The sequence below is a fragment of the Corapipo altera genome, unplaced genomic scaffold (assembly GCF_003945725.1).
Source record: "Corapipo altera isolate COAL_440 unplaced genomic scaffold, ASM394572v1 96, whole genome shotgun sequence".
Lineage (NCBI taxonomy): Eukaryota > Metazoa > Chordata > Aves > Passeriformes > Pipridae > Corapipo > Corapipo altera.
In genome coordinates this window covers 967,842-986,281 of record NW_020884962.1, presented here as the reverse complement: position 1 = coordinate 986,281, position 18,440 = coordinate 967,842, and the positions used below count along the sequence as shown (strand labels likewise).

The 18,440-nt window shown below is 59.4% G+C and overlaps 2 protein-coding genes across 3 annotated transcripts in view; both read left to right on the top strand.

Annotated features, from left to right (window-relative positions):
- Positions 1-11,896, top strand: part of SUGP1 (SURP and G-patch domain containing 1) — a gene marked incomplete at its 5' end in the record, with an annotated part of 19,088 nt that extends 7,192 nt beyond the window's left edge. Inside the window, 8 exons of the mRNA XM_027664207.1 lie at positions 2,038-2,215; positions 2,351-2,549; positions 6,793-6,899; positions 7,560-7,737; positions 7,913-8,019; positions 8,893-9,038; positions 10,130-10,259; positions 10,887-11,896. Of these exons, the coding sequence (XP_027520008.1) occupies positions 2,038-2,215; positions 2,351-2,549; positions 6,793-6,899; positions 7,560-7,737; positions 7,913-8,019; positions 8,893-9,038; positions 10,130-10,259; positions 10,887-10,913 (1,072 nt within the window). The remainder of the gene's footprint in view (positions 1-2,037; positions 2,216-2,350; positions 2,550-6,792; positions 6,900-7,559; positions 7,738-7,912; positions 8,020-8,892; positions 9,039-10,129; positions 10,260-10,886) is intronic.
- A 1,804-nt stretch (positions 11,897-13,700) lies between these two features.
- TM6SF2 (transmembrane 6 superfamily member 2) overlaps positions 13,701-18,440 on the top strand; it is a 4,981-nt gene continuing 241 nt past the window's right edge. The window contains exons 1-10 of one of the 2 annotated variants that reach the window (XR_003531081.1): positions 13,701-13,807; positions 15,609-15,715; positions 15,842-15,939; positions 16,218-16,321; positions 16,631-16,713; positions 16,838-16,962; positions 17,064-17,165; positions 17,272-17,364; positions 17,452-17,571; positions 17,899-18,183. Coding sequence is in view for 1 of the 2 variants with exons in the window: in XM_027664394.1 (XP_027520195.1) it covers positions 13,716-13,807; positions 15,609-15,715; positions 15,842-15,939; positions 16,218-16,321; positions 16,631-16,713; positions 16,838-16,962; positions 17,064-17,165; positions 17,272-17,364; positions 17,452-17,571; positions 17,899-18,105 (1,131 nt within the window). In the remaining variant the exon portion in view is untranslated. Of the gene's footprint in view, positions 13,808-15,608; positions 15,716-15,841; positions 15,940-16,217; positions 16,322-16,630; positions 16,714-16,837; positions 16,963-17,063; positions 17,166-17,271; positions 17,365-17,451; positions 17,572-17,898; positions 18,190-18,440 lie in introns of those variants that run through there. The other variant, XM_027664394.1, reaches the window with a different exon arrangement.

The following is an 18,440-nucleotide window of genomic DNA, read 5'->3' as shown; positions in this document are numbered from 1 at the left end:
GATTGGGTGATGTCTGCAGCAAATGTCACAGGAGGCTGTCCTGGATCCTTAAATTATTCCCTAGCTCCTTATAAACACTGGATTTATCCTGGAAATCTCCCTGGTCGGTGCCTTCTCCGTGCCTTGGGAAGAGCCACCTCTTCCTGAGCTTGGATTTGGGGGTTCAGAGGAGCTTCCCCAAAAAGGGAAGGCTGGGGGAATTGGGATTGTTCAGCTCAGGGAGGAGAAGCTTTGGGGTTGGCCTGGCTGTGACCCCAAAGAGCCAACAAAAGGTGGAAAGACTTTGGACAAGGGATGGAGGGACAGGACACAGGGAATGGCTTGGGTTGGATGGGATGGTGGGAAGGAATTCCTTCCCAGGAGGGTGGGGAGGGGCTGGGATGGATCCCTGGGAGTGCCCAAGGCCACAGGTCCAGGGGGAGCTGTCCCTGCCCAGGGCAGGGGGTGGGACTGGATGGTCCCTGAGGTCCCCAAACCATCCCAGGATTCCGAGATCCACAATTTAAAGCGAGGCATGGAGAGAAGAAAACTTGCTTTCCCCCCAAAATAAACACAACTTGCACCCCTGCCCAGTTCCCTGCTGCACTGGGACAACTGGAACCTTCACACTGCTCCCCATAAGTGTTTCCTGGGGGCTCCATCCACAGCTCCTGTCTATTAATTAATTAATTCATCTCCTGCCTTGCTCCTTCCAGCGCCCTCACTAAGTGCAGGTAGAATTCCATCCCCCTTTAATGGGAAGAGCCTTTAGATCCCCCTTTGGAGTGTCCTTCCCAGCCTTCCAGGGGAGGGTTCTTCCCTCCAGTGCTCGCTGGCAGCTGGTTGATGCCTCCCCTTGGTCTCATCCACGTCTGGTTTTGTGCCCTCACAAACACTTTGGAGCATTCCCTGGCAGGGAAGGCAGCCCTGGGTTTGTTGCTGATGTTTTTGGCATTTTATTGGCTTCCTCCTTGGCCCTCTGGAACCCTCCCCTGGGGCTGGGAATTGCCCTGGGCAGATGTGCTCGTGCCTGAGCTGCCTCAGTGTTGGCTCCAAAACAACCTCTGTGGTCCCAGCTGAGCAGGGTCAGGTTAAACACCACCCCCCTGGTGGGATTCCAGTGGGTTTTCCACAGGGAAAGGCCCCATCCTGCCCTCTGGAGCAGTCCTTGGTGGTGGTGTTCAAACAGAGGGGTTAGAAACCACGTTTAGGGAATTTTGCAGCCCCTCAGAGAGCTGGTTTTTGCTGCCTCTTGTGTGGCCACAGGTGGGAAGGGTCTGTCATCCCTCGTGTTTTCCCAGTGTTAAACCCATGGAGTGTTAGACTGATCCCACCAAAAAGGGAGGATTTTAGGGGAGTTGGGAACAGGCAGGTTTCCCGTGTGGAGGATTTGGGGTGAGCCCCAAAAACCCAACGTGTTTGTAGCAAACATGTTGATTCTCTTCCCTCGCCTGGCTGCTGGATTGAGGGTTCTTCCTGCTCTTCCCACAGACCCCCAGGAGCTCTGTTTTCCCCAAAAAGCTCGGAGATGTACCTATTTCTGGCAGGGCTGGCAAATAAATCCATGTTTTTTTGTGGATGAGGGAACAGAGGGAGCAGTTGTGGTGTAATTAAGCAGGCTGGTAATGGCAACGCTTCCAGCTTTAACAGAGAGCTTGGGAGCAGTTTCCTCAGGCAGGGATTTGACTTTCCCACCAGTAAAATGTTTGTTTTCTCCTGTGAGCTGAAACCCGACGCTCTGGAAAACCTGGCAGGTTTTCCAGGCAGGTGGATTCTGGGGGAGGGCTTTGCCTTCCCACAAACCTTTGCAGAACCCCGGGGTTCGTTTGGCACCAAAAACAGGGAACCGACCCACGGGATATGTGGGATCAGGGGGTGGGAAAAGCCCTGCACTGGCCGCGGGTGCACACGGGGAGGTGCTGGAGAGCCGGGAATTGTGTGGGAAGGCTCCGGGCACTGCGGGAAGGGAGAGCCCTGAGCACAGTGCTGGAGCCCGGCCCCGTGTGTGGCTGCCACGGCTCAACTCTTGTTTCTTTTGGGGTCTTTTTTTTTTTTTAGGTTTTTGTACGAGCCAAACAGCAAAGGCTACAAGTATTACAGGCAGAAGCTGGAGGAGTTCCGGAAGGCCAAGGCCAGCCCTGGCTGTGCCCCTTTCCCTGGAGAGCCCAGCCTGAAAAGGAAAACCAGCCCCGAGGCCTCGCCCTCCCCTCTGTGCTTCCCCTCCCTGCCCCTGCCCCTTCCCTCCCCGCTGCCTCTGCCCCTCCCCATGCCCGTCCCTTCCCCTCTGCCCCTTCCCCTGCCCGTCCCCTCCCCTCTGCCCGTGCCCTTGGCAGTGCCCCCAGCCCTCCCCGTGCCCTCCTCCCCCTCACCATCCTCCTCCTCCACAACCCCCCCTGAGCAGACAACCCCGAACCCGACCCCAAACCCGGCCCCAAACCCGACCACCCCCACGGCCACTCCGGGCACCACCAAGAAGAAGCGGAAGAGCCGGTGGGGGCCGGAGGAGGACAAGGTGGAGCTGCCCCTGCCACAGCTGGTGCAGCAGCTGGACTCTCCCTCCCCTCTCTCAGGTCAGTGGGGCCGGGGGATGCTCCTGGATTTACCCTCCTTGTCCCTCTGCCCGAGCTCTGGGTGTGGGGGCAGTTCTCTCCTGGTGGATCTCCTTGGTTGCCAGCTCTTCCCTGGGGGCGATCCCAGATAACCCACCTCGCCTTCCCGGCACCAGGGCTTGGATCCCATCTTTTCCCATCATTCCCCTGCTGTCTGGAAGCCCTGCTGTGCTCTCACAGCCACTGCTTGGGGCTGTTCCACTCCCAGGAACCAGCTGTCAGAGCTCATTCCCTGGGATGGGATGGATGGAATCCCTGGGCAGCACTTCCACCCCTTGCTGCTGACTGGGAATGGCTGTTCCCTGGGATGGGATCCCTGGGATGGAATCCCTGGAAGCACTTCCACCCCTCACTACTCACTGGGAATGGCTGTTCCCTGGGTGGGGCTGGACTCGAGCAGAACTTGGGGTTTTGACCTGTTTTGGCTCGTTTGAGGCTCACAGGCCTCACCCAGCTCGTGCTGCTCCACCTGCCCAAGTCCATTCCCACTCTTTCCAAGTGCTGGAATATCATCCCTCCAGCTGAGGCACTTCTGGGGAGCTCTGGAGGCTCAGCTCCACCTGGGCGTGTGCAGAGCAGTAATTGGGTGCTTGGGGAGGGCACAGAACCAGTCACAGGTGAACACAGACACTTCCAAAGGCATCTTTGCCCAATTAGCCTGGAATGGGAAGGCAGATGGGAGAAGAAAGGGAAGCCATGAGGCAAATTGAGAGGATTGATGGCCCCAGGGTGGAGCCACAGGAAGAGCAAGAAGGACCTCTTGAAAGAGCAGTAGCAGAACTGCTGGAGTGGGACAAGGGATGGGAAAAGCTCTAATTTTCAGATAATTTGCGGTTCGTTTCTCCAGCGAGTCCCTGGCACTGCTCCTGGGGCTGGAACTGCTGCTCAGCATTAATCCTGGGATCAGGCTGGCTGGGCTCTGCTGCCCTGGGCCTGCTCAGGGAGGAGGAAGGAGGGATCCTGCCCCTTATCCAGCACTCCCAAAGCAGGTGGAGGGGAGTTCCTGGTGACTGTGCCCTCTGATCACAGCCCTGCACAGAAACCCTGGCTGTGCCTCTCCCACTGTGGAGTCACTGGCCTGGGATTGCTGCTCCTTGCAGGGCAGGAATCACATGCAGAAATCTCTCCTGGTGGTTGTATTTCCAGTAATTTTCCCTCTCAGACGTGGCTGAAGCTGAGCAGGGGCTCTCAGAGCTGCAGTGGGGGGGGCTGCAGGGGTATCCATGTGCTGGAATTCCCCTGGCTCCCTCAGCCCCCCCCTGATGGGACAGGGACGTGCTCCTGGTGCTGCTGCTGCCTTTGCTCAGGGCTTTGTGTCAGGCAGGAGAAAAGGACAGCAGCCACTTTGCCAGGCAGAACAAATCAGCCCTTAGTGCTCTGCAGGGGGAAGGATTAATTCCTGCTATCAGTTCAGCTGGACTAATCCCTTTTGGAATTAACAGCCTCGACCTGACAGGTGAAGGGAGCTGCAAATTGCTGCTCCTGTGGAAGGGGAGAGCTGCTCTGGTACCTAAATGTCCGTGTCTTAGTCCTTTATCCTTAGCAATTGTTTGGGATTTGGGGGAGGATTCTCTTCCTGTCCTCCCTCGGTGATAAATCAGGAGGGTGGAGAGGAGAAAGTGTGGCCCTTTCTGGAGAGAGAGAGAGAGACAAGGCTCCTCTTCAATATATTGATACCCAAACACTTCCCTGGCTCCCTGCAGGGGCTGAGGGATCCCAAAAGCTGAGCCAGAGATGTGTGATTGGTGAACTCTGGGGGTCAGTGACAAATCACAGACTGTCACTGGAACCTCCTGAAACCCGGCTTTGGGTCTGATTAGCCTGGATTAAGATCTCCAGGCTGGGAAGGAGGGAAGCACTCTGAGCTGGGGTTTCTCCTGCTGTCCTCCAAGGACGTTGTTCCCTTCTCCTGTAACAAGCTGCTGCTCCTCAGGCATCTGGGAGAGGGATAAAGCTTCGGGTGCTGCTCTGCCAACGCTGCAGACACACTGCACCATTAACCCCGTGGGCAAAGCTGATGTCACTCCAGGCAAAAAAAGCGATTTTTTTCCCCCAAACCCTGCTGAACCTGAGGCTGAGCAGCAACCCCTCGTCTTCTGCACAGTGTTTACCTGGTGCCAGAAAGCTTGGGGAGCTTATAAACCTTATCTATTTCCATGCAAATTCCTTGGTGCTGTTTATGGACACTTTTCCATCTGCAGACGGAGCTCGGGGTGGAGCTTTTCCCTTTTTTTTTTTTTTTTTTCTCCCAACTTTGCCCATCGTGATCCTTTGGGCCAAGGCCACAAAAAAAAAAAAAACCACCTCCCAGGGCTGAATTCCTGCAGTCAGACAGCCCAAGGGGGTGGTTTTGGGAAGGGGAGGAGTGGCAGGATCTCATTCCTGGGAAGGGAAGGAGCAGTGGGATCTCATTCCTGGCAAGGGGAGGAGGATGCTCAGCCTCACCTTTAAGGTTTGCTGGGAAGGCACTGGAGCCTCTGGAGCTCCCAGCTGGGTGTTCCTGCAGCTCACAGGGAGCTGCTGTGACCTCTGTGAAGGGCAGAGCTTTCCTTGGAGCACTCAGGGAGAGCTTTCCCGTGCCCTGAGCCGGGGGGTGATACCAGAGTGCCCACACATCACATGTGGGGCCAGATCCTTTCCCTGGATCAGCCCTGGTGTGTCCATTAAACCCATTCCCTGCTCCCCCAGGCAGGAACCAGGCTGGCTATCAGCGAGAAATAGGTTTATTCTCCTGTTTGCTCCCGTTTCCTGGGAGCTGACAGTGCACTTCCCAGCGCCACACTCCATCCCCTGCTCCTGGAAAACCTCTTTATGTAAGGAGGGGCGAGTGTGCAGGGCCTGGAGCTTGGGAGGGGGGAGTTCAGGAACTCCTGGAGTTCAGGAAACCTCCTGGAGATCTGTGGGGAAGGGGAGGGGGCTCAGAGTGCTCAGAGGGAGGGAGACACCGACCCCCCCCCCCCACGGGGCAGTGAACAACGATCCTCTTCTAATTGGGGCTTCATAATTAATAGATCGTGAATAATGAATGAAGCATCGCTTAACTGGAGGCTGGCCCCAGCTCACACACACACACAGGGGGCTTGGCAGGTCGTTAGGAAGAAGAAATCCTTCCCCTTGTATTGAAAAATGCAGCTCTGAGGCTTCTTTTAAACCTTTAAATATTTTAACCGGTGGCATCTGAGCTCGGAGGTGCTTTGGAGAGGAGCTGCCAGCCCTGCTGGAGATACATGAACCAAGTTTGCAAGGCAATCTCTCCTGGAAATCTCTTTTTTTTGCAGCCCCAGCAGTGTTTTTATTACTTCCCTTCACGCTGCAGCTCTTTATAAATAGGATTCCTTTCCTTTCCCCCCTCCTCTCTTCCCTTTAACTTGCCCTCTGAACCCGGTATGGTCACCTCAAATCACTGAGTGCCCTGCCCAGGTAATGAGAAGATCTAATTTCGGGGGTTCAGCTGATGAAACAGCAGAAATAATTCCAAAGGGGGAGCTTCCAACGGGAGATGCTGCAGGGAAAAGGTGCCCCTCTTTGGGAGCAGGGGTGACATCCCTGGGGGTGCTGCTGCTGAGCCTGGACATGGACACTGAAACCTCCCTGGGGGATGGAACCTTCCAAGGGCAGGATAATGTGGGAATTTTGTCCTGATGTGGGAATTTTGTTCTGATGTGGGAATTTTGTCCTGATGTGGGAATTTCGTTCTGATGTGGGAATTTGCTTTTCATCTGGGGAGGAGCTGCTGTTGGGAGTCCTGGGCTCGTGGCTCCACTTGGATGATGAATTATCACTTTTTGGGATGGTTGGGGTTCACCAAGAACCTTCTGAGGAGAAGGATCTTAAGGAGAAGGGATTTTTAAAGCAGATTTCCACACACTGTGACCCTCCTGGGAGTCTCCCAACACCTCTGGGTAGAGCTGTGGGCCAGGGGGAGGGAGGCAAAGGAGCTGCTGCCCAGTGACTTCCCTGCTCCTGTGATTCCCAAATCCCTCTGGATCGAGCCTCTCCAATGCTGGAACCATGAAATGAGTGTAAAAACTTGGGAACACCCCCATCCCTGGGTGACCTGCTCTGGTGGGAGCTGTCCCAGCCCGGGGCAGGGGGTGGCACTGGGTGATCCTTTGGGTCCCTTCCAGCCCAAACCAGGCTTTGGGATTTGCTCTCCCTGGTCTCTCGGGTCTCTAACGAGCCTTTTAACCCCTGTTTGTCACAGTTCAGGACCTGAAGGGCCTTGGCTACGAGAAGGGGAAGCCCGTGGGGCTGGTGGGGGTCACTGAGCTCTCCGAGGCCCAGAAGAAGCAGCTGAAGGAGCAGCAGGAGGTGAAGCCCCGAAACGGTTCCCAAAATTCGTGGGAGGTGGAGGGGAGAGCAAAAAGAAACCTTTTGCAGCAGCCACAGATAAATCTGTGGGATTTGTGCTGGATGCCTGGGAAGCACGGGATGCTGCAGTCAGCAGGAACAGCCCTGGGGCTTTGGGGAATAAGGGTGGAAGCAGCCAATTGCTGCCCTCCCCACCTAAACCCAAAATCTATAAGGTCTGTGGTGTCACAGCTGCAGCTGGATCAGAGCTGCTCAGCAGTGGAAGGGAGGGGGAAATGAGGGGATTCCTGCAGGATTGGGGGGGGATGGGAGCAGAACTGGCTCTTGGGGATGCTCAGGGGAACAGTGGGAACATCCCGGGGCTCTGCTGGAGGAACCAGCCCAGGAATGTGCTGTCTGAGGGGAGGGGGAGCAGCAGCTCTGCCCTGGGGGATGTGGGGCTGCCCTGGGTTGTGTTTTGGGGAGCAGGGCAGGGCTCTGAGCAGGGCAGGGTTCTGAGCAGAGCAGGGCTCTGAGCAGGGCAGGGTTCTGAGCAGGGCAGGGCTCTGAGCAGGGCAGGGCTCAGGACAGGGCTCTGGGCAGGGCTCTGAGCAGGACAGGGCAGGGCTTTGGGCAGGGCTTTGGGCAGGGCAGGGCTCTGAGCTCTCGGTGCCCCCGCAGATGCAGCAGATGTACGACATGATCATGAAGCACAAACGGGCCATGCAGGAGATGCAGCTGATGTGGGAAAAGGCCATCCAGCAGCACCAGCACGGCTACGACAGCGACGAGGAGGTGGACAGCGAGCTGGGCACCTGGGAGCACCAGCTGAGGCGCATGGAGATGGACAAGACACGAGGTGGGTGGGTCAGGACCTTCCCTGGGGAGAGCTCCAGCTTCCCACGGCAGGATCGGGAGCTGCAGGGTCACCTTTCCCTGAGTGGGGGTGACAAATGTCCATCCCTGTGCTCCACAGCCCCCCTGGAACCCCAAAGAACACCCTGCTATCCCTGTTTCCTCTCGTCTCTTGGCAGAGTGGGCCGAGCAGCTGACCCAGATGGGCAGAGGGAAACATTTCATCGGGGATTTCCTCCCGCCCGATGAGCTGGAGAAGTTCATGGAGACCTTCAAGGCGCTGAAGGTGACACAGCAGAGACTTCCTGGGGTGGTGGCAGCACTTCTAAGGCCGGGTTGGAGAAGGGAAGGCTCCAGGGAGACCTTGGAGCCCCTTCCAGTGCCTGAAGGGGCTCTGGGAGAGCTGGAGAGGGATGTGAGACAAGGGCAAGATTAGATGGGATAGTGGGAAGAAATCCTTCCCTGTGAGGGTGGGGAGGCCCTGGAATGGATTTCCCAGAGGATTCCCCATCCCTGGAAGTGTCCAAGGCCAGGTTGGAGCACCCCTGCTCCAGTGGAAGGTGTCCCTGCCCCTGGCAGGAGGTGGAACTGGGTGGGCTTTAAGGTCCCTCCCAACCCAAACCATTCCACAATCTGACAGTTTTTGGGGGGCTCTGGAATTCCAGACAAAAGCTCTCAGACCACCCTCCTGCAGTTCCTGTTTGGGATAAGTGGCTGCTGATGCCAAGCCAAGGGAAATTTGAATTTTTATCCAGATGATTGCAGCAAAGTGGAAATACAAAGCCTGCAAAGAACTTATGCAAAGCACTCCAGTACCTGCCAATTCTTCCCAAAGCCCAGAACTCTTTGATGTTGGCACATCCCTCCCCGTTTCCCTGCATCCCTGGAGGGTTCAGGCTTCAATAAGAACTGGATCTGCAACTTCATCCATCGAGCAGCTTAAAATTCAGGAGCTAATTGTTCCCCAGCCTGATATCCCAGCAGCTCCGGGCAGGGCCTGATTCCCTCCCCTGTGCTGCTCCAGAGCCAGAATCCCAGGGAATCCCAGGGGTTGTTGGCCAAAACCAGCCTGGCTTTGGGTGCCTGGAGCTGCTTTACCCCCCCTCCAGAGTGGGAAATGACCCCCAGGAAAACTGAGGCTCCCTCTGTGCCCCTGCAGGAGGGCCGGGAGCCGGATTACTCGGAGTACAAGGAGTTCAAGCTGACCGTGGAGAACATTGGCTACCAGATGCTCATGAAGATGGGCTGGAAGGAAGGAGAGGGGCTGGGATCAGAGGGGCAGGGCATCAAGAACCCAGTCAGCAAGTAAGCACAGCTCTGCTCTCCTCTCCTCCTGTCCCTTCCCTCCTTCCCTCCCCGGGGTCGGTGCTCCTGCCCTGGGATGCATCTCGTGGGGATTCTTGGGCACAGGAGGGAATTCCTGCTTTTTTCTGGGCTCTCTTTCCCCCCACAGAACCTGGCTTTGCTGCTGGAGCTGTGGGCTGAGCCCACAGAGGCTGTGTTCCCCATCCCAGCCTGCACAGGGAGGTGCCTCCCCCAGCTGGAAAGAGAACAGAACACCTTTTATAAAGATAACACTTGTCTGCACCTCCCTTCCCTCCAGGGTTAAGTCTTTAAAGGCATAAATTTCCTGAGGTATTAAAGAGCAGTGGCAGACCCAGCCAGAGCTCTGTGTGAGGGGTCTCAACCCAACTCAGAGCTCTGTGGGGTCCTGACAAACCTTGACACTGCTCTTTGTGCCCAGAAATGTCCTGGTTTGATCACACTCTGTGTGTTACACAGCTCTGGGAGTGGCAGAGTGTCTCTTTTTGGGTGGATTCATCTGCTGGTGACATATGTTGGGCTTCAAAGCTGAACACTGGGGAGGGGGAACACTCCTTGAGTTGGTTTTTAGGGATGGATCCCAGTGGGAATAAGTTCCCTGTTTGCTGCACGGTAGGAAATGTCTGTGCAAAGCTCTGGGGATGTGGTTGTTGGTTCAGAGGTGTTGCCTGGGGTAAAAGGTGGGAAAATCCAGGCTCAGATTCCTGGAGGGAAGGCAGGATGTGACCGTGGACCATCTCAGAGTTTTTGGGGAGGGAAGGAATTGATCCCGCTGGAGTGACAAAGCAGGAGGCAGGAATGTGGCTTCCCCATCCCTGCCCCTCCAGGGAGGGAGTTTTTCCTGCTCCTGCTCTCTGTGGGCATTCCTGCTTCCCTGTGACAACAGGAGACCTCCTGGATCTGGGCAGGGGATCCGGGAATGTGGCAGCGCCCGGAGCGGCTCCGTGTGGGATGAACCCCACGGCAGCAGGATGAAATCCCACAGCAGCAGGATGAATCCCACAGCAGCAGGCTGTTCCTGGGGGAAGGAGCTCTCTCTCACCTGCTTCCCTCCCTTCCCCCTTCCCACCCAGGGGAACCACGGCCGTGGATGGGGCTGGATTCGGGATCGACCGCCCTGCTGAGCTCACCAAGGAGGACGACGAGTACGAGGCCTTCCGCAAGAGGATGATGTTGGCCTATCGCTTCCGACCCAACCCCCTGGTGAGGGGGCACCCAAACTGGGGATGGGAGAGAGCCAGGGGCTGCCAGGGACCAGGGGCAGGGGTGGGAGAGAGCCAGGGGTGAGGGAGAGACCTGGGATAGACCAGGGACAGGGCTGGGAGAGATCCAGGGGTGAGGGAGAGACCAGGAATGGGGCTGGGATAGATCCAGGGGAGAAGGAGAGACCAGGGACAGGGCTGGGAGAGACCAGGAATAGGACTGGGAGAGATCCAGGGGTGAGAGAGAGACCAGGGATAGGGCTGGGAGAGACCAGAAACAGGGCTGGGAGAGATCCAGGGAGCAGGGATAGACCAGGGACAGGGCTGGGAGAGATCCAGGGGGCAGGGAGAGTCCCAAAACCAGGACAGGAATAGGGACAGATCCACTGGTGGGGGAGAGTGCAGGGAACAGGGAAAGGACAGGGAGAGATCCACTGGTGAGGGAGGGTCCCAAAATCAGGGCAGGGACAGGGACAGGGACACCTTTTGAGCTGTAATTTCGGGGCAAAGCTCAGGTTTGCAGCGCAGAAATGACACATTTTCAGCGGCTTTTTTGGGGGCGGTCGGGCTCAGCTGCTGGGCAGAAACCCCCAATTGTGATGGTTTTTCTCCTCCTGCTTCCCCACAGAACAACCCACGGCGACCTTATTACTGAGGAGGCTCCAGGGACGGGCTCTGGGAGAACAGTTTTGCTCCCTGACTGTGAAATGTTATGGAACCGCTTCATCCATCCCTTCTTTCCCGGTATTGTCCCAACTCCCCGAGGCCACAGCACCCCCCTCATCCCAGGGGAAAGGCCTGGGAGCCCTCCCAGGTGCCCGCACAGGGGACAAGGACGGGGGTTTTCGGGGAGGGAACGTGGCAGGGCAGCACCAAAGATCCCACAGGAGGAGTTCAGGGGACTCCCCGTCCGTGCTCCCGCCTTCCCAAGGAGCGTGGGGGTGGTTTTTTTGGGATAACAGCTGGTCTTTCATTGTCCAGACTCGAAGCTTGTGCTGCTCTGGGGTTGTTTTTTGTTCTCCCCCTGGATTTTATGTTTAAATTTCCCACCCAAGGGATTGTGTCCCCCCACCCAGAGCAGGGTCAGGACGTTGTTCTGACGGTGCCAGAGGTCTGACCTCCAGCTGACATTGCACCCCAGTGCCTCTGTTTTCCCTCTGCATGGGGTGGATCATGGATTCCAGGATTTTAAAGGGGGTGCAGAGTGAGTTTACTCCACCCCAGGAGTCCCAACCCCCTCGTTTTCTGAGCACTACCAGAGACTTTGCCAACAACACACCTCCCATGCTCTGGAGGGGGAGGAAGAGGAACCAAACCCTCAACCACAGTTTGTCAAAGGCCATTAATTTGGGTTTTGTTGTCATTTAAAAGAAAAAACACAAAAAAACCAAAACGAACCTCTGAAATAACGAATTTTCTTCGTCGAGTCTGTAAATAAAATAAAACTTGTTTGTTCCTTATTTTTAATGGGAGGATTTTCGGGAAGAGAGGGGCTCCTGTGGGTTTTCTCAGGTCGGGAGGTTGCTCTGGAGTTCTTTCTTCCAAGGATTTTGGGGAAAACCACGTTGGAGTGGGTTGATTTGGTTCCTTCTCTGAACACTTTGGGGGGTGATTGTGTTTGACTTCCCTCCAGTCGAGGACTTGGCTCTCAATAAAAACACCCCAAGTGGTCCATTCAGTGGGTTCAAGGGGGTTTTATTCAGAGAGAATCCAAGGTGTGGGAGCCTGGAGCTGGGCCTGGTTCCAGTCAGGAATTTGGGAAGATTGGGAAATCCAGGTGGGAAATCTGCCAGGCATTGAGGTCACTGTGCCAACCTGGGGGGGCTGGGACACCCCTGTGCCCTGTCCCCTCCCTATTCCTGCCTGGCACAAACTGGTTTTCCAGGGTGACCGGAGGCTGGAGAAACCCCAGGGCTCTCCTGGGCTTTCTGTGGGAGCCTGGAGGTGTTTGCAGAACCACTTTCATTCCAAGTGTCCTCAGCACAGCAGGATTCTGGCACCAGGAGTGTGGAATCACTGGGAATTCCTGCTGTTCCTGGTGGGCATTTAAAGCTGACTGGACACTTCAGCCAGCCCCGTGCATCCCATGGATGTCCCGTTGGCAAAAGTGGTTTGATTCCTTTATTTCCCCAGCCCTGCTGAGCCCCCTCTCCCCATCCCTGCAGGGAGAGTTCGGTGTTTGGGAGGAGCTGAAGGTGATTGCAGCAAAACACCTCCAACTGCCCACTTTGACCCCTTTTCTCATCCTCACCGCGGGCTGTTGTGCTGCTCTTTGTGCCTTTTTCCTGCGCTGCTGGGTGGTTTCTTCAGCCCAAGCCCCGAGTCTGAACCTCCTCTGCTCCCGGGCGTGTTCCCTGCTGGAATTCCCGGGTCATTCCCCTCTCCCTGTGCTGTCCCAGCTCCTCCCCGGGGGAACCGGCACCGAGCCCGGGGCAAAGTGCAGGTTCAGCCCCCGGACTGTGGGGCACGAGGGCGCAGCAGTGACCCGGTGACACGTTCGGTGACAGTTTTATGAGGGAGGGGAAAGGTTGAGCGACCGCCTCGGGGTGGGGGGGGGTTGGAGCTGGTAAAAGTGCTCCGGGAGGTTTTCCCTCTGTTCCCAGCTCGGCGCGGCTGTGCCGGGGCTCCCCCAGCGCTGCCGGGGGGTCAGTGGTGGGGTGTGAGCAGAGGAGGGGGCCGGGGCAGCGCAGAGACCTCGGGGCTGCAGCTCCTGCTCCCGCTCCTGCTCCCTCGTTCCGGGCGGGGATGAAGCGCTGCCTCTCATCAGCTCCGCTCCCTCTCTTCCCCCTCCCGCAGCTCTGAGCAGCCGCCGCGTCCTCTCGGCTCTTTTTTTTTAAGAGTTCCAGGATGAATTGGAAAAGCGAAAAAGAAAAAAAAAAAGAAACCCACACACAAACCCACCCCCAACAAAACGCCGAAACCTGCAGTTCTGAAGCTTTCAGAGCCCCCTCGGAGTGGTTTTCTCCTTCCCCGCAGCCCTTGGAGCTGTTTCTCCAGGCAGCCCTTGAGTGCAGAGGCAGCGACCCCCGCACGGAGCCGCGCGCGCTCAACCGGGGGGGTTCCCCTCCTCAGGACCCTCCGTCCTTCCCCCAGGACCTCTGTCCTCCCCCCGGGACTCTCATCCTTCCCCCTGAACCCCCCAGTCCCAAAGCCCTGTCCTTCCACCTGGGACCCCTTGTCCTTTCTTCCCCCCCAGGACCCCCCATCCTTCCTCTGGGACCCTGTCCTTCCCTCCAGACCCTCTGTCCTTCCCCCTGTCACCCCGTCCTTCTCCAGCCCCCCTGTCCTTCTCCAGCCCCCCTGTCCTTCCCCAGCCCCCCCGTCCTCCCCCTGTCCCCCCCTCCCCGGTCCCCGCTGTCCCCCCGGGGCGGCTCTGGCTCTTTAAGGGCGCTGCCCGGGCTCGGTCCCCGCCGTCGGGGCGAAGTCCGCGGGCTCCGTTGCGGCGGCGGGGCCGGGGATGCAGCTCCCGGCGGGGCCGGGCGCCCTGGCCGCCCCCCTGCTCTCCATCCCCGTGGCCTTCGGCATCACCGGCGCCACCGCCCTGGCGGAGTGAGTGCGGACCCCCGGGGACCCCCGGGCTCGGGGTTTTGGGGTCCTGCTCGGGGAGGGGTGACGGGACCAGTCCGGGAGCGGGGGGAGAGTCCGGGCTGCCCCGGGACACGGCTCCGTCCAGGGCTGGGGGGATCCAATCCCACCCGGGACAGGGGGCCCGTCCCGGGGTCCCACCCGGACCTGGAGAACAGGGAGCGTGTCCTGGGTGGGGGGCTGGAGCTATCCCGGGACAGGGGGGCCATCCCGGATCGCGGGGTCCACCCCGGACAGGGGGCTGGGCCTGTCTGAGATCTGGGGGGGTCCTGTCTGAGACAGGGGGCTGGATCGGGGCTGGATCTGTCCTGGATGGGGGCTCAGTCCCGGGGGGATTTCCCGGCGTGTTCCGTGGCTGCCTCGCTGCCTTTCCAACCCCGCTCGGGCTGGCCGGGCCCGGTGGGGCTCTTTGGGGAGCAGAACGCGGCTCCTCGCCCCCCAGACCCCCTGGAATTGGGGTGATCCCGACTTTGGAGACCCCTCCACACCCCACTCCCCTCCCGGAGCCTCCCCGCTGCCTCCTCGGCCGCTGACGTGTCCCAGCGCGGCCGATGTCACCCCCCCGCACCCTCCCGGTCACCGCCGCTGTCACAACGACCGAGAACGGCCCCGCTTTCGGTTTTCCTGCCCGGAGACACCCCCGTGAGCCCGGCCGGGCATCCAGGGCGTATGGAACCGGCTCCCTGGGGATCCAGGAGCTCCACCATCCCTTCCTCACCCACTTTATTCCTTTTCCGTGCAAACTCTGACTGGTTCATTCTCCTCTAATTTCCAGTCCCAGCCCCCGGGACCCTCCAGCTCAGGGCTTTCCCCTTGTGTTCCTTCATCCCTTTCTCCCCTTTCTCCCCTTCCCTTCCCACCAGGCCCCTTCACCCTCCTTTTCCCATTCCTTAGATATTTATTTCCACCAGCAGGAAGAACTTTTAACCCAATTCCTCACCACAGAGCCGGGGGCTCTCCTGGTCACCCTCTGAAGCTCTCCCCATTTTAATTCCCAAACTTTTCCATCTCCTCCTATCCCTGCTGCAGCCCAGATCTCCGGGATCCATCCCTGGGCATCCTGCAGCTGGAGGAGCCCCCGTGCCGTGCTGCTCCACGGCGTTTGAACCCTGAATTAATCATTCCGTGGGAGTAATTAGTTGTGTAGTAATTAATTATACAGTGGCAATAATGCACCGGGGCGGCGACACTTCGGTGATTTGATTGGTTTGGGTTTTTTTTCCAAGAGCATCTGGGCTGGTTTGGGTGTTTCAGGAAGGTTTTGATGTTGATTTTTTTTTGGGGGGGGGGGGGGGGGGACACTGAGCCCTACTCAGTCACTGTCCCAATTCCTGGCTCTGGGAGAGCAATTCCAGCTGCCCAGGATGGTTTTCCCTACAACTTCTTCTCTCTCTCAGGACACTTTTTCAGTCTCTATCTCTCCTTGATTTTGGTTTATTATGGATTTCCCTGCTCTGGACACAGATTGGAGAGGGGGGGCCCTGCTGGAGCTGCTCCCTGCCCTGGCACAGGAGCCTTGCCAAGGCAGCCCCTTCCCCACCCTGCTGGAATGTCAGGTTCCTCCCTTCCTTTGGGATTCACCCCCCCGGGGTTGTTTCAGACCCCAGAGGAGCCGTTTTCCCCTCTCAGAGTTTGGGCAGCGCCAGGACCCCCCCTGGGGTGCGGGGCCTGATCCTGACCCTAAAGATCGGGGGGGTGAGGAGCATTTCCCGTGGGCAGGGGGGAAATGGGGCTTGGTGCTGGACCCCCCCCCTCTGCTCCACAGCAACCCCCCACTGCTGGTGCTGACGGTGACGCTGGTGCTCCTCGGCCTCTTCTCCATCATCCTCCTCGTCAGCGGCGTGAGCCACTTCCAGGACCCCCTGTTCTGTGGTGAGAGCCCCCCCAGTCTGTGGGGGTTGGTTCTGTGTTGGGGTGGGGGGTGAGGGTTTGGGATTTGGGATCTGGGAGGAGCCCTGAGCCCCTGGCAGAGCTGCCCTGGTTCCCCCCCACACACAGTGTTCGTGGTGCTCTCCTTCGTCTCTGGCGTCGACCTCATCATCGCCCTGGAGGAGGATGGGTTCATCTCTGGCTTCATGGAGGTCTATGTCAGAGAGGTACCACCCCAGCCAACCCCACCCCGGCCCCCTGCTCCCCCTGCCCAGGTGGGGCTGGATGGAACTCTCCCTGCTGGAGCTGCTCCTGCAACACTGGGATCACACACTGGGATCACACACCGGGATCACACACTGGGATCACACACTGGGATCACACACTGGGATCACACACTGAGATCCCACCTGGAGCAGCCCCAACTCCCGTGGAGTGCCCCAGGGAGGGGGTGGGAAGGCAGCTGCCCCCTCCCTGCCTGACCCAGTCCCTCCCCCGTGGGCAGGGCGAGCCCTACCTGCGCACGGCCCATGGGATCATGATCTGTTACTGGGATGGCGTCGTCCACTACGGGCTCTACCTCACCATGGTCGCGGCCATCGGCCACAGGTGAGCGGGGACCCGGGGGCCGGAGGGGCTCGGGGGGCTTGGAGCATCCCAAACTCCATGGGGAAGAAGCCACAAGTCTGGCAGAGGTGCCAGAGGAGCTCAGGGAGGTTGGAGGATCCCAAATTCCATAAGGAGGGAGCCACAAGTCTGGCAGAGGTGCCAGAGGAGCTCAGAGGGGTTGGAGGATCCCAGATTCTGTGGAGAGAGCTCTGAGCCTGGCAGAGGTGCCAGAGGAGCTCAGGGGGCTTGGAGCATCCCAGATTCCATGAGGAGGGAGCACCGAGGTGCCTGTTCCCGGTGTCTCTGCAGGAAGAACTACAGGAACCTGGGGCTCTTCTGGTTGGGCTCGCTGCTGATGAGCGTCGTGGTCTTCCTGCTGGGGAACATGATCGGTACGGGGGGGAGGAGGGGGCTCCGTGCCCACCGCCCGTGTCCGGCGGGTTTGCTGCTCCCCGCGGGCACAGGAGGGAGGTGCCGGTGCTTCCTCCGCGTCCATCCCGCGCCCTCCTCCCCCAGGGAAATACAGCTCCGAGCTCAGCCCCTCCTTCCTGCTCAACCTGCCCTACATCCTCCTCCTCCTCTGGGCCGGGGTGAGGCTGTTCCAGCAGCCCAAGGAGCCGCTGCTCCTCAGCCCCGAGAAGGTGAGCTGGGGCTCCGGGGGGGCTGCCCCGGGTGCCCGGTGCCCCTCCCGGGGCTGGGCCGGGGGGTGCAGAGCCCAAACCGGGGCGTTTCCCTCTCCCAGGTGGCGGAGGAGCAGCGCAAACCCCTGTACCGGCGGCCCCAGGACGCGGCCCTGGTGCTGGTGCTGCTGCTCATGGCCTCGTTCACCTTCTTCAGGGGGATGGTGAGTGCTGGGCCCCCGCACGGGGGGGGGCTGGAGGGGCCGGGGGGGGCTTGGGGAAGGTTCATCCGCCCCCCACCCTCCTCCCCTCCTCTCTCCACCCCCTCAGGTGGTTCTGGACTGTCCTGCCGACTCGTGCTTTGAGTACATCTACCAGCACGAGCCGTACCTGCGCGACCCCGTCGCCTACCCCAAAGTGCAGGTGAGTGGTGGGGGGGGTCCAGCTGGGGCCGGAGACCCCCCCAGGTGGCACCAGGGAGGGGGTGACCTTCTCTCTGTCCCTCCCCAGATGCTGATCTACATGTTCTACGCCCTCCCTTTCTTCCTGCTCTGCATCTACGGGCTGGTGCTGCCCGGCTGCTCCTGGCTGCCCGACTGGAGCCTGGTGTTTGCCGGGGCCGTGGCACAGGTGAGGCCGTGCCAGCGCCCGGGGGGGCAATGCTGGGACCCCCAGGGCTGGGTTTTGGTCCCAACCAGGGGCAGGGGGGGTTGGGGCTGAGCTTGGGGGCTCAGCTTTGCGCCTGCACGTGGAGCAGCAGCTCTGCTGCTGCCTGGTAATTGCTTTGGCCCCGGTGGATTTTGCCGGGCCCGGGGATTCGCTGGCCAGAAATAGGCTGGGCCAGGGCTATAATAGGATGTGCCGCCCCGCGCTGCTGCCACCACACACCCTTTGGGGCCGGGTGGGCCGCACACGACCCTCCCCCTCCCCAGTGCCACCCCTTCCCTGTGTCCCCAGGCTCAGTTCTCCCACCTGGGCTCGTCGCTGCACGCCCGGACCCCCTTCCCCTACCAGACCCCCGACGACGTCCTGTGGAGCTTCCTCCTCTCCAACATCCTCTACGCGCTGGGCCCGCAGCTCCTGGTGCTCCGCTGCCTGCGCTGCCCCGCCTTCTTCCTGCCCCCCGCTCCTGCCGGCCAGCTCCGGGCAAAGAAACACCAGTGACGGGGCCTGCCCGGCCCGGGGGGCTGCTGTGCCCACCCTGGGGGCTGCTCTGCCCACCCTGGGGGCTGCTGTGCCCACCCTGGGGGCTGCTGTTCCTGTTCTGGGGGCTGCTGTGCCCACCCTGGGGGCTGCTGTGCCCACCCTGGGGGCTACTGTCCCCATCCTGGGGGCTGCTGTGCCCACCCTGGGGGCTGCTGTCCCTGTCCTGGGGATTGCTGTGCCCACCCTGAGGGCTGCTCTGCCCGGTGCCCCCCGTCCTGCTCGAAGAGCCACAGAGCAGTGGGACCCAGAGATGTCCCAGAGGGGCTGCCAGAGGTGTCCCCAGGGGTGCTCTG